Source organism: Macaca mulatta, chromosome 16 (assembly GCF_049350105.2).
Source record: "Macaca mulatta isolate MMU2019108-1 chromosome 16, T2T-MMU8v2.0, whole genome shotgun sequence".
NCBI classification, from domain to species: Eukaryota; Metazoa; Chordata; class Mammalia; order Primates; family Cercopithecidae; genus Macaca; species Macaca mulatta.
The window spans coordinates 11452182-11468389 of NC_133421.1; the positions used below are offsets into that span (position 1 = coordinate 11452182).

Consider the following 16208-nt stretch of genomic DNA (forward strand, 5'->3'; position numbering starts at 1 on the left):
TTAGTAGAGAGGGGGTTTCACCATGTGGGCCAGGCTGGTCTCGAACTCCTGACCTTGTGATCCACCCGAATTGCTGGGATAACGGGCGTGAGCCACCGCGCCTGGCCGGAAGTGCCCTTTTGAGTGTGGACACCCATACCTTGAGTCATGGGTGCCCTGCTTGGGCCACGGGCACACACCTTAAGTCATGAGCACCCACCTGAGTCACGAGTGCCCACCTTCAGCCAGGCCTATGGAGAGCTCTCCATCCAAACTGGGGCCATGCCAGTGATCAGTGATGACTGGCTGATCCCCCTTCCTCAGTGACCCCCCATCCTCCCCACTCCCACCTCTCTCCTACCCACTCACCCTTCCTCCTGAGAAGCCAAGGAGTTCTGAGAGAGCTTCGCTAAGTTCTTCGCATAGTCTTCTTCAATCTTTATCCTGCAAAGACAGAAAACCCAACCCACATCAGCTCTCCAGTGCCAGACGGTGGATCTGCCCTGCTGCCCTGCACACCTCCGCCGTGGAAAGGAACTCACTAGACCACAAGCTCTGAGACTGCATGGCTCTTGTCTGTCCACCTGACATGCAGTAGGTGCTTAATAAGTACTTGTTGGATAAACGAATGAACAAAACTATCTGGACCTCCACCTCCTCATCTGCAAAGTAGGATATTTTCTCCTGTCTCCTAGAGCTGTGAAGACGAGAGCTGGCGTTTACATAGTTCCTAGCACAGAACAGGAAACAAGACCCCTGAATGAATAAATGAAGGAAGGAAGGAATGAATGCTTGCAACTCGTGATAGACTACCAGCAATAATACCCAGGGCTGTCCCCTCTCCCTTCCAGCCCCAGAACTCCCAGGTGGCCTCGGGCCCTCAGCAGCAGAACAGAAGATCTCCCTACTGTCTCACACCCCCAGGGCCTCTGATTGTCAAGCCTGCTGGGTGCAAGTATTTCCATGGAAACCTGGCAGTGCCCAGGGCTGCAGGTAGATTCTATTTCCCTGGAGAGGAAAGTAGCGTTGCATGTAGCTTCCGGCAGGCAGGCCTTTGACACATTTGCAAGGCAACTCCCCAGGGGGTGTCCTGTATTATCTGCCACGTCGTGTGAAGCATGTTGTCAGAGGTACTGTTCGCCACCTAAGTGGTCCTCTGGGCCACAGTGGGAGACAGAGCAGCTATGCTTATGCCAACCAGAGCTGGCCAGAGCCCAGGATTCAGAGAGCCCCTGGTCCATCACACAGTGAACAGAAAAGCTCCAGAGGTGCTGGGACCACAGCATTTGCTTCCCAGCCACTCAAGCACCTGGCACCCAAAGAGTACGATGATGGAGAGAGGGCAGTGGACAAAGTCTGGCCGCAGCATTCCGAGTAATAATAATTGCATGACTTGGCATCAGGAGACTCACAATCTCGTTCCTTCTTGCACTGCTTTTCTCTCACCTCCACCTTCAACTGGTCTCTAGGTCCTCCTGAGTCTCATTCCAACTGATCTGCCTCTGTCACTTCCTCTCCATCCCCCTACCTTCAACCCCAGACTGTGGCCAAGAGAGATCTCTAGAAGGGAGATCTATCCATGCCACACTCCCGGCTCCTCAATGCCGACCACATGCACCAGACACACGACGCTCCTGTGTCTCACCTCCAGGACCAAAGCGTGCGTCACCTCCACTTCTGCCCCACTTCCCGAAACCAAGACCCCAGCAAACCAGCCAGCACCTGTCCTCGAGCCAGGGAAGCTCCCAACTCTGAGCCTCAGCTCTCACCTCTCCTGGCACTAAAAGGCCTTCCCAAGATCCCAAGGTGGCCGGTGTATGCGTTTTCTCTAGGAAGCCCAGAATGTCCTGAAATGGCAGTTTCCATTTATTTGCTAACAAGACGTTGTTATGGAAATATAAACCACAAGCGTGTTCAAGCTTTGACTTTTGCAGTCAGTTCCTATTTGCCTGTTTTATACCATTGTCTTCTCAAACCCAAGCCGTGCAACCTCTCCATTTCCCACCAGTTTAATGGGTCATAAAATAAGGATCTGATAATACAAATTGAAAATAGGCCCTCTGTCTACACCCAGACCACCCTGAACACATCCGATCTCATCTGAAAATAGGCCCTCTAAGGGAAAGGGGTGCTTCAAAACGCCAAAGCATTATGACTTGATTATTGCTGTTATAATTAAAAAGGAAAATTTTTGGTTGGGCGCAGTGGCTCACACCTGTTAATCCCAGCACTTTGGGAGGCTGAGGCGGGCGGATCACCTGAGCTCAGGAGTACCGAGACCAGCCTGGCCAACATGGTGAAACCCCGTCCCTACTAAAAAGACAAAACATTAGCTGGGCGTGGTGGTGCACGCCTGTAATCCCAGCTACTCCAGAGGCTGAGACAGGAGAATTGCTTGAACCTCGGAGATGGAGGTTGCAGTGAGCCAAGATTATGCCACAGTACTCCAGCCTGGGTGACAGAGCAACACTCCGTCTCATAAAGAAAAAATAAATAAATATTTGTAAAAGATATTGCAATTTGCTATAAATATTTCCAACTCCAGATGGAAAGTGTTGTGTGTGTGCACATGCGTGACAGGTGGGTATGTGCAGGTGTGTGGGTATGTGAGTGTATGCTGAACAGGACCTCAGAACTTGGGGGGAGAGAGACAGAGAGAGAGAGAGAGACAGAGAGAGAGAGAGAGAGAGAGAGAGAGAGATATATATATATAGAGAGAGAGAGAGAGATAGAGAGAGAGAGAGAGAGAGAGAGAAGGAACTTCTCTTTCTCTTTGTAGATTTCTCCATTTCCATTGGGCTAAGTTTATCGTTTCTTCATCTGGGTTCCCAAGCTCTTTAGACAAAACACTGTTACAATCCTGAGGCAGGGATGGGGTAGGAGGAGGGCTCTACATCTCCTGCCCTGGAACACAGGTTTTGGCTAACGATGAATTGAACTGTAACTTCCCCCCCCATTGGTTATGGTAAAGGGCAGTGCTTCAAATGACGGCCAGGTACATAAGTAAAGGAGTGAAGAAGTCTGCGGGAGAATACAGTACGGAGTGGTGGAGACTGTGGCAAAATGGGAACACAAACACCCCCTCTACAAGAGTAGCTGCTACTCAGCTCCGGCCAATTGTCGCGTGAGGGATGTGGAGGCAATCCTGCCAACGCTTCTGCTCTTTCAAGGTGTGCAAAATATCCAGATTTTAATATGAAATCTACCCATTTTTTTGTGTCGGTTCAAATATTTAAAAACATTGTATCGGCCAAAGCTACACATCTGCTGACCAGATCCGTCCCAGGGGCCATGAGTTTGCCACCTGGTGCTAACCAGCCCAATGCTGAGTGTGCAGTGCTGAGTCCTGTGCTGTCGCCCCCTGGCCACGGGGCCCCCGGGGAACACTGGTGCCAGGCCCCAGGGCTGGGAGGGGCCCAGGCTTCACCTTTCCCGGATGAATTCTGACATTTCCTTCTGCATTTGTTTGCCCTTCAGCTGTTTCTGGAGCAGTAGTTCAAACCCAGCCACAGTGCCGTTGCCTTGGGGGTCCTTCTTATCAGCCTACAAAGGAAGCAGAAGCACAAGAGTTTAGGGCAAGTCTGCGTCTGCAGCCAGGGAGAATGGCGAAAAGAGAGGACAGCTCCCAGATGTGTCTGGCAACCCCAGCCCAGCACAAGACACGGGAGCAGCCGTCTCTGCTGCCCTAACTCGGACGTCTCTCCTGGTGCCCCGTCTCCCAACAGTGCTTTCTGATGCTCAGGCTCTTACAGTTGCTGTATCCCCACATCCAAGCCCCTTAACTCTCCCAACCTGGGAACTGAGAGGAAGAAGGGCAAGTGTCCAAGAGCGCCGGCTGTGATGCCTAACGGCCTACGACTTCCAACCAGGTGGCTGCAAAGCCTGGCTTGGCCCTCGGCGAATCTTGGCATCCTGACTCCCAGCTGGACTATGTGTGAGCTCAGGAGCAGGTGCCCCCAGCCTTAAGCCATCTTGTCTTCTATCAGCTTCTTATACTGGTAGGGCAGTGACACCCTCTAAACACACATTCATAAAAGATCACAGGAGAGAAAAATCAATCACAGGGAGAAAGTGGATCGAAGGGAGGCCGGAGGAGAGCACAGGACAGGCTGCCCTGAAATACCGGCTGGGTGACCTTGGCCAAGTTCTTCACTCACTCCAGGCCTTAGTTTTTTCATCTGCAAAACTGAGGAAGTAACAGCCCTACCTTCAAAGGGTCACTTCAGGGTAAATGACATATGTATACAGCTGAGCACATTGCTGTGCACATATTATGTACCCAATACATGGTATCTGTTATTAGTTACTTTTAAATAGAAGTCCAAACTTGTGGAGGATGGGCAAGTCAACGAAATAAATACTTAGGACCCTATTAATTTTGCAAACAAATATTCTTAAAATTTCAAAATTAAATGTTTTATTTTATTTTGTATTACCTGCATTTCTTCAAGCATACCTGAATGCCCCTTTCCTGCCATTCCCCCGCCTGAGATTCACCCACACATCTGCCCGCACGGCCGTGGCACCAGTTCCCAGGGCCATTCCAGGCACTAGCCATCAGCATGCCTGAAAGTGTCCTCCCCTTTACAGCTTTTCCCTATCAGCAACCCAGGGTCAAACACTTTGATAGTTAATGGAGGGTGTTCAGAACAGGTCTTTGATATCCCAGACAGAGAGGTGCATTGGTGAAAACAGTGTCCAGCCACAGGGTGTCCAATCCTAGGCAGTATCCCCACAGATCACCCCCTTGAAATAGGAGTGGGTTGCATCTCTCAGATCCCATCCAGATCAGACATTTTAGGAGAGGGGAAAGAAAAGGGGCTGCTGATGCCTGCAGGGAACCCCATTTACCATCACAAGTAGGTGAAGGATGTTATGGACACCTTCCCAGTTCCCCCAGTGTGGGACCTCTCCCTCGGGTGCCATAACTCAAAGCCCTCTGGTCACACTGCTAACATCCCTGATGACAGGGAGACCACCACCCTATGGGGTCACAGTCGGGCTGGTCTTGCAGTTTAAAAGCAATGTCCACTGAAGATCGCTGCGCTTCACCCTACGAATGCTACATCTTGATGACAAAGCAGAAGGAAAATTACCCAAATACTGAGCTCCAATCTGCCTCCCTTCTAGGATGGATGTGCCGAGCTATCCATGCATGCTCGGGAAAACCAGCCAGAAGAAACAGCCTTCAACGACTGTGTCAGGAGACAGAAATTTCTATTCGTGGAAAAGGCCTTGATGGTCAGGGGGATAAGTGGATTGCAGATTAAGTATCAGAGTCCCCAGAGAGCTTGAGTTAAGAAAAGAACTCACAAGTGTCACTCTCCGGATGCTGCTGGCAGCAGGCAGCATCAGACATTCCTGCCAACTTTCCAAGGCTTGAGACCCCACACGTTGACCTCCAGGCTCCCAGGATACCCATTTCCGGGGCTCAAAACACTCTCTCCTTGAACCCTCCATTTACTGCACCTCTCTTGAGAGATGATGTTTCCAAACCCAGGTACATCTCTCCCTCCTCTGCCGCCATTACCATCTTTCCTGGTCTCTTCCGGTCACCTGTCAACTTCCCACCCCTGCCTGGACAACGTCTATGAATCAAATCACATCATATTGCTGCTTAAGACCTTCTAACATCCTCCTTCCACAAGCAGAGTAAAACTCACTTATTGGGGCCTAGAAAATCTTGCACACTCTGATGCTTGCTTCCCCTGCCTCTGAGCTCACCTGCCCAGGTCTGTCTGGTGCCAAAGATAAGCCCCTTTATACTGTTTCCTCAACCTAGGCACAGATCTCTACCCCGAATGTAGCACCGCTGGAGCTACAGAAATTGTGCCTTGGTGAGAGGTGGAGGCAACAGGGATCTCTGTGTATCTTCTAAGGTACAAGTGATTTCGTAGAAAGAAAAAAGCACCTTTTTTCTAGTATTCGGTTAGCAAATCTAAAAAGTGTAGATAATCCGGCTGGGCGCAGTGGCTCACACCTGTAATCCCAACACTTTGGGAGGCCAAGGCGGGTGGATCGCCTGACGCCAGGAGCTTGAGACCAGCATGGCCAACATGGTGAAACCCTGTCTCTACTTAAAAAAAAAAAAACAACAACAACAACAGCTTGGTGTGGTGGCACACACCTGTACCCAGCTACTCAGGAGGCTGAGACAGGAGAATCGCTTGAACCCAGGAGATGGAGGCTGCAGTGAGCCAAGATCGCACCACTGCACTCCAGCCTGGGTGAGACAGAGTGAGACTCTGTCTCAAAAAATCCATTCTGCACAGTGGTGAAAACAAGTTTTTACTTAGTTATTGTTCCTTGGGGTCTTTGGACACTTGTTTTTTTGAAGTGTACAATTTAGTGGTTTTTAATATATTCACAGGGTTGTATGACCATCCCTACTAACTGATTCCAGAAAGGGGTGATCTAATTTTGAAAGTCACGATGACTTTCACATGCAAATGGCCCAGGACCATTCCCAGAATGTTCAGAAGTACAGGACCCTGCATTTCTAAAAATTTATTTATTGTGGAAAAAAAAAATACACCTAGCATGCAACTGACCATTTTAGCCATTTTTAAGAATACAGTTCAGTGGCAGGAAGTACATTCACATGGCTGTGCCACCATCGCCACCATCCACCCACAGAACTTTCTTGAATCTTGCAAAACCAAAACTCTGTGTTCGCTAAGTGATCTGCAAAAGTTTCAGAACTATAGGATTATCCAAGCTGGAGCTCTCTGAAGATCCTGTGCCCCCACCGCCTCACAATTCTGATGAGTACAGTGAGGCCCGAGGAGGTCAAGCCCTTGTCCAACGTCACTCACGTAAGTGACAAGCAGGTCTGGAGCCCACGTTCATTTATTGAGGCGGATTCTAGTCTCCTGCCTTCACTGAGCATTGGAGAAAATGGCCCTCCGCTTACCTACATTCTGGTTGAAGTGTCTGTAATGTGAACAAAAGTCCTGCTGAATCCCTGAGATTTAGAGAATGAGCTGGACTCCAAGAGGATCCCAAGTTCCTGTCTCGGGTGTAAAATTGAACCCCAGCCCTTCAGGCTCCAATGAGAAAGGCCCCTCCACTATGAGATCCAGGTCCCTCCTACCCATCCTAGGGGTCCACTCTCAGTCATCGGGGTCATGCTGTGGGGGAAACTGAGGCACTGCTTACCCAGAAGTAGTCGCAGTAGCTCCACTCGGTCGGTTTCAGCAGCTGCTGTTCCGGCATCGTGTCTGGGTGAGGGAACGTCACACAGTTTATCTGTAGGGCACAGAACAAGAAAGAATGACTCTGCTGGAGACTGGAATAGTGAGGAAGGCTTTGCTCCCGGGGGACATGGCACTACAGCAGCCTCCATATTGACAGAACATGCACAGGGATCTTCCCGTGCTCTAGGGGCCAGCACTTCATATGAGGGGCAACAGGTGCTCACCACCAACCCAGACGGGCTGTGAACCAGTACCACCTCTCCAGAGGGCAGTTTACTAGGATCAAAATTGCAAACATCCAGTGCCTTTGACCCAGCAATTGCACAAGAGTCTATCCTACAGATACAGTTGCATGGGGGCGGTGATGTCCATACACGCTTTTTCACGACAGCACTATTTACGGCAGTTAAAGGCCGGAAAACAACTCCAATGTCCATCAGCAGGGGAATGGTTAAACAAAGTATGAGACAGACATCTATGGAAATCAGAAAGGACGCAGTAATAAAGTTCTTAAATTTAATTAGAAAAGTGGCCGGGCGCGGTGGCTCACGCCTGTAATCCCAGCACTTTGGGAGGCCGAGGCGGGCGGATCACCTGAGGTCGAGAGTTTGAAACCAGACTGACCAACATGGAGAAACCCCATCTCTGCTAAAAATACAAAATTAGCTGGGCATGGTGGTGCATGCCTGTAATCCCAGCTAGTCGGGAGGCTGAGGGAGGAGAACCACTTGGACCCAGGAGGCAGAGGTTGCAGTGAGCCGAGATGGCACCAGTGCTCTCTAGCTTTGCAATGAGCTGAGATCATGCCATTGTATGAGCGAAACTCTCTCTCAAAAAAAAAAAATTTTTTTTAATAAGAAAAGTGTGCCAGTATATTCGGTTAGGTGAAGGTAAGAAAAAAAAGGCAAGCAAAGAGTATTACAGTTCCTTTTTAAGAAGGAAGAGATATACAGTGGACCCTTGAACAACACAGGTTTGAAGTGCAGGGGTTCACTTATACGTATATTTTCTCTCCTGCCTCTGTGACCCGAGACAAGACCAGTCCCTCCTCTTCCTACTCCTCCTTTGCCCATTGAATGTGAAGATGTTGAGGATGAAGACCTTGAGGATGATCCACTTCCATCTAAAGAACAGTAATTACCTTTTTCTTCTTTATAATTGTCTTAACATTTTATTTTCTCTAGTTTACTGTAAGGATACAGTGTATAATACACATAAATATGCAAAATATGTGTTCATGTCAGTGAGGTTTCCACTCAACAAGAGGCTATTAGGAGTTAAGTTCTGGAGGAGTCCAAAGTTATATGTCAGTTTTGGACTATGGGTGGAGAGGGAGCACCCCTAGCCCCTATGTTGTTCAAGGGTCACCTGTATAATACACATTTGGTTATTTGCGTATCGAATACTTCTGGCAACAGGTAACATCATTTGCTTCCAAGGATAGGAACTGTGTGGGTGAGGGTCAGGGGGAGAGGTTACCTTGCAAATGTTATGTCATGATATGTATCATACAAACAAATACAGCTTCAAAATTATAATCTGGGGGGCCGGGCACGGCGGCTCACACCTGTAATCCCAGCACTTTGGGAGGCCGAGGCAGGCAGATCATGAGGTCAGGAGTTCGAGACCAGCCTGACCAACATGGTGAAACCCCTTCTCTACTAAAAATACAAAAATTAGCCAGGCGTGGTGGTGGGCGCCTGTGATCACAGCTACTCAGGAAGCTGAGGCAGGAAAATTGCTTAAACCCACGAGGTGGAGGTTGCAGTGAGCTGGGACTGCGCCACTGCACTCCAGCCTGGGTGACAGAGCGAGACTCTGTCTCAAAAAAAAAAAAAAAAAAAATTATAATCTGTGCTGCCCGTGTAAGGCTGGCCCTAGCTAAGGAGAGTGAAGTACAGAAACTTCTGGGTCGTCTCAGACTTTTCTGCCCAAGCACATCCACAATGCTCCCTGGTTTTTCCCCACTGTGTGGAGGTGGCTTCAGGCCCCAGATTCCCACCTCTCCTAGGACGTGGGCTAATTTGCTTCCTCTGTGGGAACAAGGCCTGAGCCTTATAAGTCTTTACTCCCTCCTTGCAGCCCAAGCACCTGCTGAAGTGGAAAATGTCACACATTAAAAAATGATCCCGCCCTGAGGTTTTGGGCCCAGGACACAAACTCCAAAGCTGGGCGGGGCGTGCAAGCCAGTGAGGTGCCCAAGTGTCACAGAAACTGCAGCTGGGATAGGAGGGCGGACAGCTTCTACTTTGGGCAGGGGTCGGAGGCTACAGAGATGCGTCCAAGGGGCAGATTCTGTTCAGCTTTTGCCAACTGTTGTCAAGCGTTTCTGAGGAGTGCAGTGCTGACAGATTACGTGATGACTCCAGGGAAGCTGAAAATGGGGATTTCTATGCAAAGTGTCTCCATTTCTAAGTGTTGGCAATTAATTCAAGGTTAAAAACCATAATAATCTAAACAATAAAACCATGTAAGCCCAACAAACTCTTCTGCCAGCCAAGTCGGGCCCATGGACCTCCAGTTGTAACCTCTGGTTTGGGAAGCTCCTGGGTGGTTAGAAGTAAATCTAGCCCACACCCCCTCCCCAGCTGCCAGCGCACAGATCTCAGTCGCAGTCTGGGGAGAAGTCCCCGGCAACAGAAGGAGCCTACTCCTCCCAGATCCTGACACGTGGTTAAGGCAAAGGCTGAGGTCCCCACCAACCTAGAGGGAAACACGACTCAGCAGAAGGATCAGGGGCAGGAATGACATGGAGAATCCTGGAGATGACAGGGCTGCACCAAATTCTGCCAAGGATAATCCCTTCTTCTCTTTCTCCTTTTCTTTTATTTATTTATTTTTTTGAGACAGAGTCTAGCTCTGTCACTAGGCTGGAGTGCAGCAGCACGATCTTGGCTCACTGCAACCTCTGCTTCCCTGGCTCAAGTGATTCTCCTGCCTCAGCCTCTCTTGAGTAGCTGGGATTACAGGTGTGCGCCACCACACCTGGCCAGTTTTTGTATTTTCAGTAGAGACAGGATTTCACCACGTTGGCCAGGCTGGTCTCAAACTCCTGACCCCAAGTGATCCGCCCTTCTGGGCCTCCCAAAGTGCTGGGATTACAGGCGTGAGCCACTGTGCTGGGCCTCTTTCTTCTTTACAAAATGTCTAACTTCTAAGAATACAACATTATCCATGTAAGATTCCTGGCCAGGGCATGGTGGCTCACATCTGCAATCCCAACATTTTGGGAGGCCAAGGTGGGCAGATCGCTTGAGCTCAGGAGTTCGAGACCAGCCTGGGCAAAATAGCACGACCTTGTCTCTACAAAAAATAAAAAACAAAACTAGCCAGGCATGGTGGTGCATGCCTGTAGTCCCAGCTACTTGGGAGGCTGAAGCAGGAGGATCTCTTGAGCCTGGGAGGTTGAGGCTGCAGTAAGCTATGATTATATCACTACACTTTAAAGCCTGGGTTAAAAAAAATCCTATCAAAAATATTTAATCTGAATTTAATGATGAGTGGGGAAAATCAAGATCGTTTTTTAAAAGGTACCTTGTGGCAGGGCATGGTGGCTCACGCCTGTAATCCCAGCACTTTGGGAGGCCCAGGTGGGCAGATCACAAGGTCAGAAGTTCGAGACCAGCCTGGACAACACAGTGAAACCCTGTCTCTACTAAAAATAAAAAAATTAGCCGGGCGTGGTGGTGGGCGCATGTAATCCCAGTTACTCAAGAGGCAGAGTCAGGAGGATCATTTGAACCTGGGAGGTGGAGGTTGCAGTGAGCTGAGATCGCGCCATTGCACTCCAGCCTGGGCGACAGGGCGAGACTCTGTCTCAAAAAAAAAAAAAAAAAAAAAGGCACAGCTTCTTAAACTCTAAAAAATGAGCACTGTGATGAATTAAAAAAAACAAAGGCTAGATGAAGATCGGCTGGGGCTGGAGAGTTTTCTCCCAGGTGTCAGCAGCCTGAGTGAGAGAAGGAAGGGCCAGTTCTTGAGGCCAGCATCAGAAAACTGTCTCCCCAAGCCGTGGTTTCGGGCTGAGTCCCCAAGGTGTGTCCAGAGGCAAGTCTCCTTTCTGGGCCTCCATAACCCACTGCCAAGCAGGCAATCATGAAAACAAGGGACGGATTTCAAAAGCACACAGATTCCTTATTTTGTGTTCCAGTTATTCTCATTTCAACAAATTACGGTCATCACGGTCCGCCTTTATTTTGCTTAATAATGCAGTCCATGAAAATTTCAATCAAATTTAATGATAAATTAACTATGACATTAAAGTAAATTGAGCATTAAGAATGATGGAACAGGCCGGGCGCGGTGGCTCAAGCCTGTAATCCCAGCACTTTGGGAGGCCAAGACGGGTGGATCACGAGGTCAGGAGATCGAGACCATCCTGGCTAACACAGTGAAACCCCGTCTCTACTAAGAAATACAAAAAACTAGCCGGGCGAGGTGGCGGGCACCTGTAGTCCCAGCTACTCGGGAGGCTGAGGCAGGAGAATGACGTGAACCCGGAAGGCGGAGCTTGCAGTGAGCTGAGATCCGGCCACTGCACTCCAGCCTGGGCTACAGAGCGAGACTCCCTCTCAAAAAAAAAAAAAAAAAAAAGAATGATGGAACAAGCAGACTTCTGGGTACTCAGAGGCGGGTCTAAATGCCTTCTGGAGTGGCCTGCCCTGCAGGTATCTCTCCCCTTTCCCTTGCCTTCCCTCACCCAAACTGCTCTTGGCCTTGCCTTCTTGTTGGGGAAACATTTTCCTACAAAGAAAGGACTTTCCCATGTCAGGAAGAGGCTTGGCCAAACACGGGGCAGGCAGGAGGGGAAATGGGTCTTGGCCAGTCTTGTTTCCCAGAATCTTCCTGAGTTGACTTACCCTCGGAGTGAAGATGCCACTGCCCACCCCAGGAGGCCTGTGCAGACAGACCCTGCTAGCCAGAGTGGGAGACGGTACCAAGGACAGCCTCTTCAATGATGCATCCTGGCTGGCTCCAAGCCAATCATCTAAAAGGCCATGGAAGTCCTGAGGAGGGCTGAGACCCGCCTAAGCACCACTCAGTCCCCTTCTTGTCCCAGAGTCGAGGATGAACATGCCTCAGAGTCACCTAGAGGACATAGGATGCTGGGTCCCACCTCCTAGTGTCTGATTCAGGAGCTCCGAATGGGGTCTGAGTTCTCGAGTGATGCTGAAGGTCTGGGGACCACACTTTGAGAACGAGCATTCGTGATCAATTCAGCGGGGATGGGACGGCCCCTGGGGGAGACCTTGTGTCCACCAGAATGGAAGACAAGCCACAGAGATAAACAAACCACAGAGCCCTGCTCTCAAGATCCTACATGGTAAGTGGGCAAAGGACATACACAGACACTTTTTTATTCTTTTTTTTTTTTTTGAGACGAAGTTTTGCTTTTGTCGCCCAGGCTGGAGTACAACGGCACGATCTCAGCTCACTGCAAACTCCGCCTCCCGGGTTCAAGCCATTCTCCTGCCTCAGCCTCCCGAGTAGCTGGGATTACAGGTGCCCACCACCATGCCTGGCTAATTTTTGTATTTTTAGTAGAGATGGGGTTTCACCATGTTGGTCAGGCTGGTCTTGAACTCCTGACCTTCAGATGATCCACCCACCTTGGCCTCCCAAAGTGTTGGGATTACAGGCGTGAGTCACTGCGCTCGGCCCAGACACTTTTCAAAAGAAGACATATATGCAGCCAACAAGCATATGCAAAAATGCTCATCACCGCTAATCATTAAAGAAAGGCAAATCGAAACCACAATGAGATACCATGGCATGCCAATCAGAACGGCTATCATTAAAAAGTCAAAAAATAACAGGTGCTGGCGAGACTGCAGAGAAAAGGGAACACTTATACACGGTTGGAGGGAGTGTAAATGAGTTCAACCATGTGGAAAGCAAAGTGGTGATTCCTCAAAGAACTAAAAACAGAACTACCATGTGACCCAGCAATCCCATTACTGGGTATATACCCAAAGGAATAGAAATCTTTCTACATAAAGACACATGTACGCATATGTTCATTGCAGCACTATTCACAATAGCAAAAACATGGAATCATCTTAAATGCCCATCAACGATAGACTGGATAAAGGAAATGTGGTACATGAACAACATGCAATACTATGCAGCCGTAACAAAGAATAAGATCAAGTCCTTTGTAGGGACGTGGATGGAGCCGGAGGCCATAATCCTTAGCAAACTAATGCAGGAACAGAAAACAGGTTGGGGCAGAAGAGTAAAAGCAGTAGAATGTGGGAATTCGTTAAGGACCCATCACCCTGCTGCTTCTGCCACTCCTTCAGGACACCAGTCCTCAGGTAGAGCCCGGAGGTGCCTGCCACTGTCTCCGTCCTCTCTCATTTTGGGATTTCTCCCTCCCAGGAAGCCCACTGGGATTTCTCCAAATCCTCACTCCTGCAGGGGCCAGCCCTGACTCAGACACCCTCTCTCGGGCTTTGCATGTATTCTCATTTTATCTTCCTACCAACTCCACAGGGGAGGAAGAACAGCCTCATCGTATATGGGGAAACCGAGGATCACAGAAGCAAGGTATCCGAATCTAGACCCAGCTGACTGCAGAGTTCAAGCTTCGACCACGAAGCTATGTGATGGGCTATTTGCTCATCCACTTTGCATTCAAACATCCGTCGAAAGGCTGCTCAGTGCCACGCGCTACGTTAGATCTTCCCAGCAATCTGCATGCAATGTATTTGTAATGATATGTCTCGTGATGGTTTATTTCACGTTTCTCCTCCTTGCCAGACAGCCCGCTCTATGAGGGGATGGGAACCATCTTTTCCCTGCTGTTTCCCTCCTTGCTGGTACACTGTTGGGTACACAGTGGCTGCTCAGGAGATGTTCCTTGGTGCAGTGGCCGGAGGCTAGGGATGTAAGGCACTATCTCCGCTCTCAACAGTTCCATCAACAAGTCACTGTAATTCTTCGGGATAAACCTGCCAGTGGAGTAAGCCTGAGGTGCTGAGGTTACTGGAAGGACTGGGGGTCCAGGGCAGGAATCTTAGATTTAGGTAACAATAGTAGGCCCCAGCAGACAGAGGGGTGGGAAGGTGAGAAGGATACTGCAGGAAGGGAAAGGACCCAGGATGAGAGGATATGCCCCACAGGTGGGGACCGTGTTGCTCAGTTTGGCGGAGCTCAGAGTCAGGGAATAGATAAGACTGGGGTGAGAGGTGGTCTTGTAGGGGTGCCGAGGTCTATCCTGAAAGCAGGACAGCGGGGACCACAGAAGCACCCTGCAGGAGAGTAACGATTCATCAGGCTGCTGCCTGGGGTAAGCACCCCCACTACAGCACAGAGGACAGGCTGGAGGTAGAACGCGACTGCAGTGATGGGGGACGGAGGGTCATGCAGTGATGGGGAAGTCTGCAGTGATGGGGGACGGAGGGTCATGATAGCAGCCAGGAGCAGTGTAGTCAAGCGGGGATTAGAAGCAGCCTGGGATACTCTACAAGTAGCCTTGACAACACCATGAAGTCAATTCAGTGATGCCCATCCAGGGGCAATTTTACCCCCACCCCAGAAACATGTAACAATGTGGAGACATTACTGGTTGTCACAGCTGGCTGGGGTCGGGGATGGATGCTATTGGCCTCTGATGGGAGGGGCCAGGGAAGCTGATAAACATCTACAATGCATGGGACAGTCCCCCAACAACAAAGAGCTATCCAACCCAAAATGTCAATGGTGCTGAGGTTGAGAAACCCTGAGTTCACTGACCTGGGTGGAGAGGAAGCATGTTTCCATCCGTGGGGATGGAAGATGGGAGAACAGTCCCTTCAGAGAGAGGGAGGCAGTGGCAGCAGAGGGGCATGGTGAGAGCTGTGTGTGTGCGCATGTCCCAGAAGCTACCGGAGCCTCAGTGTTTATTTGCAACGGTCTAGTGCAAACTTATGCACAGATGAGGAAACTGAGACACAGAATGTTTACCTCTCTAGTTCACTGTAAGTGGCAGAGCAGGGTCTAGAACCAGCTTCCTAATTCCTGGGCCACCACTTTTAACCTTGCTGTGTCCTTTCTGTGACCTCTAGACCTCCAAATCAGGGTTCCTATGTTCCTGGATCAGAAGGGCTGGGAGGGCCACATAGCTCCATCCTACGGTGCTCCAAAGCCCAGGGAGGGAAGAGAAGGTGGGAGAAGACTTTCCACATATGGATTCCTGTCCTCCCCTGGGTGACATTTTCCAGATGGTTAACACCAGGGTCCAGCTACACCTCTGAAAAGACCTCCCAGGCATAGCAGGAGCCTCACTGCCATCCTAAAGATCCACTTTCTGTTTGTTCAACAAAAGCAAATAATGTGCCAGCCACAGTTCTCAGCGTTTTACGTGTATTAGCTCATTTAATCCTCACAACAGCCCTGCAAGGCAGGTGCTATTATTCTCCCCATTGTACAGATAAGGAAACTGAGGCACAGAGAGGCTAAGTCACCTATGCAGGATCACACAGTTTGTGCATGCAATGGTGGACCAGGGTCTGAACCCAGGCAAGCCGGCTTCAGTCTAGGCTCTCAGCCTCTGTCACACCACCTTTCCAACACACTGAAGTGTAAATGTGCCCGCTCCCCACCCAAGACAGGGGCTCAAAAAGGAAGGACGCTCAAGAGGGAGCCAGGGGGGGAGCACGCTTCCCCATGTGTACTGCGCAGGGCGAGTTCCGGCAGGCGGTCCCACCCTCACTTTCCCGGAGACCAGTGTCCTCAGCAAAGCTGCATCTTTGCTCTTGCACCAACTCTGTTGCTTCCAACCCTCAGGTAAATGGAGGGACACCCTCGTCCGTCCCCTGCGGCTGGGGTCCACTGTGCAGCTGGCGTTCCTTCAGGGCTTCTCTGCACAGGAGCAGCCAGAAGCACAAGGGCTGCCTCCCAGAAGCTCTCTGAGGGGTACGCAATGGGACATGCCAGCTAGAAAACCACCTGGCCGGGGTGTGAGAGCCGCTGAACACACGTGTGACCCACCCAAGGCGTCCGACATAGGGAGGCCCCAAGGCACGCCCCTCCCCCGAGTCCTGGCCCAGC

The 16208-nt window shown here is 50.1% G+C and overlaps 1 protein-coding gene across 11 annotated transcripts in view; it reads right to left on the reverse strand.

Moving 5' to 3' along the window:
* Nucleotides 1-16208, reverse strand: part of GAS7 (growth arrest specific 7) — a 289491-nt gene that overhangs the window by 29496 nt on the left and 243787 nt on the right. For all 11 annotated transcript variants that reach the window (XM_028836013.2, XM_028836014.2, XM_028836015.2 and 8 more), the window contains 3 exons: nt 7138-7227; nt 3407-3522; nt 349-423 (listed from right to left, as the gene is read on the reverse strand). In XM_028836013.2, coding sequence (XP_028691846.1) covers nt 349-423; nt 3407-3522; nt 7138-7227 — 281 coding nt within the window. The remainder of the gene's footprint in view (nt 1-348; nt 424-3406; nt 3523-7137; nt 7228-16208) is intronic.